Below are 8193 nucleotides of genomic sequence, written 5' to 3'. Positions count from 1 at the left end.
TGATTCAGTTTTAGGTCAAAAGTGAAAAGGGGAAAAGCTATGTTTATGTAAAAATAAAAAATAAAATGAATTCCACCAACAGCAGATGTGTTTGAGGTCAATATATATTTTGGAGCAAATCTCCATCATCACACCAGTCCTAAATATCTCATGCACTCTCTAATTTGGTTTAAATATAATCTGCAGCACTCTTCAAACCATCTCCTGACAACCACCTCCTGAATAAAGCCCAAAAATAACAATTATATGCCATTTAGCAGACGCTTTTATCCAAAGCGACTTACAGTCTTGTGTGCATACATTTTTACGTATGGGTGGTCCCGGGGATCGAACCCACTACCCTGGCGTTACAGGCGCCGTGCTCTACCAATTGAGCTACAGAGGACCACGTATTCAAAAATATATATTCAAGCATCTCTGCTTCAGTGAAACCTAAGAGGACTGGATGATGCCTTATATGATGCCTTTTTTTCCTAAACCACTGAACCCTGCACACTGGAGACTGTGACTGTTATATACCGTTAGTACAGCTCAGTGTTACTGTTATATTCTGTTAGTACAGCTCAGTGTTACTGTTATATACCGTTAGTACAGCTCAGTGTTACTGTTATATTCTGTTAGTACAGCTCAGTGTTACTGTTATATTCTGTTAGTACAGCTCAGTGTTACTGTTATATTCTGTTAGTACAGCTCAGTGTTACTGTTATATTCTGTTAGTACAGCTCAGTGTTACTGTTATATTCTGTTAGTACAGATCAGTGTTACTGTTATATTCTGTCAGTACAGCTCAGTGTTACTGTTATATTCTGTTAACACAGCTCAGTGTTACTGTTATATTCTGTTAGTACAGCTCAGTGTTACGGTTACATACCGTTAGTACAGCTCAGTGTTACTGTTATATTCTGTTAGTACAGCTCAGTGTTACTGTTATATTCTGTTAGTACAGCTCAGTGTCACTGTTATATACCGTTAGTACAGCTCAGTGTTACTGTTATATTCTGTTAGTACAGCTCAGTGTTACTGTTATATTCTGTTAGTACAGCTCAGTGTCACTGTTATATACCGTTAGTACAGCTCAGTGTTACTGTTATATTCTGTTAGTACAGCTCAGTGTTACTGTTATATTCTGTTAGTACAGCTCAGTGTTACTGTTATATACTGTTTGTACAGCTCAGTATTACTGTTATATTCTGTTAGTACAGCTCAGTGTTACTGTTATATTCTGTTAGTACAGCTCAGTGTTACTGTTATATTCTGTTAGTACAGCTCAGTGTTACTGTTATATTCTGTTAGTACAGCTCAGTGTTACTGTTATATACCGTTAGTACAGCTCAGTGTTACTGTTATATACCGTTAGTACAGCTCAGTGTTACTGTTATATTCTGTTAGTACAGCTCAGTGTTACTGTTATATACCATTAGTACAGCTCAGTGTTACTGTTATATACCGTTTGTACAGCTCAGTATCACTGTTATATTCTGTTAGTACAGCTCAGTGTTACTGTTATATTCTGTTAGTACAGCTCAGTGTTACTGTTATATTCTGTTAGTACAGCTCAGTGTGTTTCGCACCAAGCCCATACGTCTGATGGCATTGGGACTTTGAAGACATTCCTCGGTGGATATAAATAGTGTATTTACTTCTCAGACAATAGAACCAAGATAACTTCCCTCTCCCTGACCACATTCTGCTTTTCTCATAGAGGGATAGCGCAATGTCTCACGTACTAGGACCCCAATATTTTTTTTGTTGCTCTAGAACTACACAGCTGATTCAAATAATCAACTCATCATCAATATTGATTATTTGAATCAGCTGTGTAGTGCTACGACAAAAACCTAAATGTGCACGCCTTGGGGTCCCAAGGACTGAGTTTTGGAAACCCTGGCCTATAACACTGCATTTGGACTTACATCCTCTGTGTCTTGACCAATCCAACATGAAACGTGACCCAGGTCAAGTGTACAAGTTCTGATCAGCTATCTATAGAACAGAGGTTATATGTGGCCTATCTGGGAATTAAAACCACATCCTTGGAATAGCTAGCCCATTTCCTCCAAATGTAATTTGTCAGTCTCCACATCTCCATGTGTTTAATCCTTCTCTCTGCACCAAGAGTTTGTGATGTGTGTATGATATGACAACATTCGTTTTCAGTCCCCAGATCTGCCACATCTGGAGATCTGACACGTCTTCCTTGACATCTCTGTCATGTTGCTCATGTCTGCAATATGGCCAGTTGTGGATTAATTTGTCATGCCATAAATGCCTGAGGCTTTGTGGTTTAAAAATGTTAAAAAGTAGATGAAGAGTTGGAATCCGAAGCAGAGGCATTCAGCCTACTGTTTAATTAGACTAAGCCTTATACTGCAATATCATACAGAACAAAGAGGATTAAGGAGCTAAACTTGGGTAACGGACATTAAGCCATTGTTGAACCAATACACAATGGTTCCATGTCACTGGAGGCCTGCCTGCACACAAAGCCGACGACGTTCACGGACTGCTACCAGAACACAGATGAGGAAGTAGTAGACCAACCAAAACATGTTTAATCTCATATATTCCTCACTTCCTTTCTCACACACACAAATGCACACATGCAAGCACGCACACACACTCACACACACGCCATATTATGGACACAATTTGAGTTTTCTATTTCCAAGGGTTGAAACTAAAGAATGTATGAGTTATGCTTTCAACTGCTGCTGTTAATCTGCTGGCCATTATGGGCGGCAGGTAGCCTAGCGGTTAAGAGCGTTGGATCAGTCACCGAAAGGTCGCTGGTTCAAATACCCGACTACACTAGGTGAATAATCTGTCGATGTGTCCTTGAGCAAGACACTTAACCATAATTGCTCTGGATAAGAGCATCTTCTAAAATGAAATATTTGGCTGAAGATTAAAATAATTTCAGCAATAAATCATGTTATTTTATATTTATGATACAAGGTGTCCCATACCATAGGTACATTCTCGCCATCTTCCTTTCTCATTAGGATAAAATAATATAAGCAAGTGCAAAGTGTGATTGATCTACTGGCTTACATACAGTGTCTACCAGTGTATAATATTTTGATATCATGATAGTCTGATTAATAACAGTTCATTTATAGGTGGTTTTGTAAACCATAGAATATGCCATGCACATGCATTCCGGTCACAGCATAGTGCCAGCAGTGTAGAGTGCGTGTTTCAGCACCAAGGACAGCAGCGCGTGGTTTGGGGGTTCAGCAATGAGGGAGGCCTGAGGTCCACTCAAAGAGATCTGCGTCACCAACCCGTCTGTCAGAAGTCGTACTCGATACCATTTTAGATTTTTTTTAATTGACTGAAAACTACTCCAAATTATGAGGGTGCAGTGAGATACCCGATGGGTTGGACGATACCTTTCTCGTCAATCATCTTGAAAAAACTTCTGGAAATCAACCAATCTTCTATCGTTAACACAATGGAAAGGTCAAATGCTTTATTATCTAAATGTTGAAAGTCTGTGGGCAACGGAGAAAAACAAAATGGTGCAGTTTGAGGCCATGTGGCGGAGAGTGATATGTCCGCTGGATCTGGGGGTACCAGCAGGTGTGTCTGTGCAGGGGTGATGTGGATGTTTGTGTGCGTCGGTATGTTGTCGTTTGTATGTGTATGTTTTGTGTTGTTTAAAAAAATACATAAATAAAATCTTTACATTTTGGCATCTCTGTCAAACTCGACCAAGCAATTGCAGTCATTTGTAACCATTTAGGATAGGCGCCACACCGCTCTTCTCACTCTCATACCTTATTGACGACTGTCTGATGAATGATTCATGTTTAGAATCTATAACTCCCGGTGCCCCACACAGCTCTATCGGCTCTGCAATCTGGGTTTATGACATCACTTTTACTCCGAACTAGATTTCTTTTTTAAAATCTTGACGGGACATAAAATATTAATTAAAGTACAGAAAAGAATGGGTTGTGCAATGGTGCTGGAATTATTATGCTTTGGCCTACATATCTTAGTTTCCTCACTGAATATTACATTAATTCTTAACTTTGAAAGCAGGGGACAATATGATTCACTAGCCATATTAAACCATCAATGACAATATATATATATCTGGCTTTTGTTTAATACATCCTATTCCCTCTGTACATTGTTTCTAATATTCACACATTTGTGCACAACACGAGATATTTTGATATGATATCATCATATTATTTACATATAAAAGTTCATTTTGGAACGAATAGTCATTCAGAGGTGTAGGGCTGAGCGCTGGATACGGAACTGACGTCTTTGTCTGGATGAGCAGTGAAGCACAGTCAGCCAGTTACAGCCTCAAAGTGACCCTTCTTTTCAAGTGGCATTAGTGCGTTTTGAAGTCCGGCAAACTATTTTCTTAAACGCCTTACGGAAATCCCTGTTGAAAATGGTATATATGATAGGGTTCACAGAGCTGTTGCAGTAACCAATCCAGAAGAAGGTGTTGAAGAGCGCGCCGGGAATGTAGCAGCTCTCCCTGCAGATTGCATGCAGGCTGTATGTGAAGAAGAAGGGGAACCAGCAGAGCACAAACACCCCCATTACCACGGCCAGCACGAACGTGAATCGCTTCTCACGCATCTGGGCCACTTTGGTCTTGGACGCAGCCACCGCGAGGTGCTGCCGCTGGGCCGCCAGGGCCACGTTGGCCCCGTTTTTAGGGTCTTGGAAAAGCTGCGAGGCGCGCGCTGAGGCCCAAGAAAGGCGGCAGCTCTGGCGCGGGCAGCAGTCCGAGCCCTCCACCTTCCTTCGCTTGGAGAAGCGGTGGTTACGGGGTTTGTTGTCCGAGGTGCAGCAGCTCTCCTCCAGGTCGATATCATCCAGCTCCTCCTGCCTGTGGTGGTCCTCGGAGCTCTGGCTACTGGGGCTCTCCATCTCCATCCGGTCCTTCCTCACGAAGCACGTCACAGACTGGGAGGGCTGCCTCTCCAGGCCGTTCTTAGCCACGAATACTGTGGAAGAGCGCTGCTTGGCCACTTTATAGATCTTACAGTAGACTAGGATCATGATGAGGCACGGGGCGAAGAAGGACACGAGGCAAGAGGACAGGATGTACCAGGTCTCGTTGTTTAACAGACACTCGTGCTCGTCGTGCTTGGTCATGATGAGAGGCGGGAAGGAGATGATGGCGGAGATGACCCACACCATGGCTATCATGGACTTGATGCGCTTGGGGGTCCGCTTCAGGTTATAGCTCACGGCCTTGGTGACGGACCAGTAGCGGTCCAGACTGATGGCGCACAGGTGGACTATAGACGAGGTGCAGAAGAGCACGTCCAGTGCCAGATAAAAGGCGCACCAGGTGCTCCCAAAGTACCAGTAACCCATGACCTCATTGGCAAGGGAGAACGGGATGACCAGAGTGGCTACGAGGATGTCCGCGCACGCCAGGGACACCAGGAAAAGGTTCTGTGGCGCGCGGAGAGCCCGGCTGGTGAGCACGGCCACGATGACCAGCACGTTACCGACGATGGTGACCAGAATGATCACGGTGACCACCAGGATGATGAGCGCAGAGCCCAGCTCTGTGTGTGAGAGAGGTCTCGGTGCGCTCGAGGTGTTGGCATCCTGCAAGGTGTTGTAGGTAACGGTGATAAACTTGGCTACATCCATCCTAAACGCATCTTCTCCTGGGTTATTTATAGTGTGCACCTTTCCACCCCCAAACAGCTTAACTTGGAAGCATTCAGTTGTTGATCAAGTCATTAGTCCTAGAGCATTTCATCAATGGAGACGCGCTGTGCGCTAGGTTGTGTGATCAGTGAACATATAGCCAAGAGCACATAGGTCAAATACGTGAGGACCTTCAGCGTCCTGGCGAGCTGCCCTCATCTTCAGTTCAATAGAGGAGGGTGCGCAACCGCTCCGTGCTCCGTAACAGCTCCGTGCTCTGTGCTCACAGCGTATCGAGTAAGTTTTTGCCACTATGAAGTCCAGAATCCAAATTAGTAGGTCTCCATATTAGGGTGATATTCCAGCGGCATCAAACAAAAATTGTTTCCGTTATCTCGCTGTCGGTCTCGTGCGCAGTGCTGTATGTTGTTTTATTAAAACGAGTGTCCCCGGTTAATCACAAGAGGCAGCGCGCGCTGCGAGATGGAGACACTGCTTGTGGAATATGTGTGCATGCGGGAGTGAAGTGAGTGATATAACTCCTAAGACCAACCCATCGCCAAACTTAGCGAGAAAGAGAGAGAGAGAGAGAGAGAGAGAGAGAGAGAGAGAGAGAGAGAGAGAGAGAGAGAGAGAGAGAGAGAGAGAGAGAGAGAGAGAGAGAGGGAGAGAGGTCTGACCATCTGAGTTTACTTTGGATAAGGAATTTACCTAAATGGTTCTTTTTCTATTTCCAAACCTTATTCGGCTCTCATGCACAAAAATAAAGTAATTGCAGCCCACCTACAGATGGTAATGGAAGTTGATTCATAAACATAACAATAATTTAACCATCAACTGTTATTACCATCTATTATTTCCTTTTGACAACAAATAGAGAACAGCATGAATGGCATGTTGGTATGCTGGTATGTTGACTTTAGGTGAGGTTCATGACTGGAATTGAGATCATTTAAGCAGGAAACAATGTGTCTGCTGACTGGGTCATATGATGGGCTGGTGTGTGAGGTTCAAAGCATAGCAGCTTCAGGGCCAGACAATGGACTATGTCTATGATCATCATCTGCATTGGTAGCAGGTTAGGGACAAACAAATAAGGACCATACAGTTTTTACAATGTCACGTGTTTTTAAAATGCTTTCATAGTGTTCGTTTTCACTACTTGAACTTCAGTCATCATGCAATGCTGAGCTGATAATAAAGAGATGCAAACTGAACCAGTAACTTAGCTATGCTTTAAATAATTATGTCTACATTTACAGAGAAAAGTATGCCTAATTTTTCCTATCAATGATAACATGATGTGCATTATACATTCACCTCTCTCTCTCTCCCATATTACACAGTGAGACGGAAATTAGAGAATACCTGTCCGTCTGTTCCTTGGACCACATTTGCCACAGGGGTTTAGTGACGTAACAGTCAGAATGCTCTGGTCAGCTGTGGCAGGGCTGAGGATTAAGCTATTTACCCCATAGAGGCGTGGAGACGCACAGACAGAGAAGACAAAGCTATCACAGCCACCCAGGGTAACAGGGAAAAGCATGGCTGACTGCGATTTGACAAAACGCAGCTCTGCTCTGAGCACATCGCTGCAGATTTGTGATTGAGTCATTTTAGTTTCGGAACAAAAATCCAGGGCACTCCATTTGCTAAATAAACAAGGTGTGCAGACAGGAGGGTTGAGTGTGATCTTATCTGAGTGCAGCGTTGTGTGTATTATTCAGAGTGGGTGTGTGTGCTTTACCAAGGGTATGTGTGTGTGTCTGTGTGTGTGTGTCTGTGTGTGTGTGGGTATGTTGTCAGGTAGGCTCAGTTCTAGCATCCCTATGCAGAGGTACATGCAGCAGTGGTCCCCTATCTCCCCACCACTAACCCCCGACCTACAGTGCCTTGCAAAAGTATTCATCCCCTTGGCTATTTTGTTGCATTAAAACCTGTAATTTAAATTGATTTTTATTTGGATTTCATGTAATGGACATACACAAAATAGTCCAAATTGGTGAAGTGAAATGAAAAAAATAACTTGTTTAAAAAAATTCAAAATAATGAATAACCGTCCGTCCGTGTGTGTGTGTGTGTGTGTGTGTGTGTGTGTGTGTGTGTGTGTGTGTGTGTTGTTTTGTATTGTTAGGTATTACTGCACTGTTGGAGCTACCAACACAAGCATTTCACTGCATCTGGGATAACATCTGCAAAATACATGTACGTGACCAAACAAATGTGATTTGATTTGATTTAAGCATTCAAAACTAAAAGCCAAGGTCAGTGTTTCAGTGTCTGCTCTAGACTTCAGTGTCTGCTCTAGACGTCAGTGTCTGTTCTAGACTTCAGTGTCTGCTCTAGACTTCTTTGGAGACTACAGGTTGGGGGTTTCAGGACAGTTGTGAGTAAACATTTCCTCCAATACACACTTGCACGTGCACACACACACGCTTACTTACGAGCCTGCATTCCAGCCCCTTCCAGCGGTACCTATTCCAAGTTGTGAAACAATACCCCACATCCTGCTGGTTGGGCTCCAGCTTCCTGCTGTGATGTCATCAACACACC

The 8193-nt window shown here is 43.4% G+C and overlaps 1 protein-coding gene across 1 annotated transcript; it reads right to left on the bottom strand.

Annotated features, from left to right (window-relative positions):
* Positions 1 to 4106: 4106 nt before the first annotated feature.
* LOC121580311 (alpha-2Db adrenergic receptor-like) lies at positions 4107 to 6087 on the bottom strand. Its single transcript, XM_041895369.1, has one exon. The coding sequence runs from the start codon at positions 5638 to 5640 to the stop codon at positions 4342 to 4344; it is 1299 nt and encodes a 432-aa protein (XP_041751303.1). The 5' UTR covers positions 5641 to 6087; the 3' UTR covers positions 4107 to 4341.
* Positions 6088 to 8193: the final 2106 nt, after the last annotated feature.

Source organism: Coregonus clupeaformis, chromosome 2 (genome assembly GCF_020615455.1).
Source record: "Coregonus clupeaformis isolate EN_2021a chromosome 2, ASM2061545v1, whole genome shotgun sequence".
NCBI classification, from domain to species: domain Eukaryota; kingdom Metazoa; phylum Chordata; class Actinopteri; order Salmoniformes; family Salmonidae; genus Coregonus; species Coregonus clupeaformis.
Note: the sequence above shows the minus strand (reverse complement) of the source record. Positions and strands in the feature narration are given on the sequence as shown.

Bases quoted from the DNA above. Each gene is read 5' to 3' on its own strand.
- LOC121580311 (XM_041895369.1), bottom strand. From the start codon at position 5,640: ATGGATGTAGCCAAGTTTATCACCGTTACCTACAACACCTTGCAGGAT.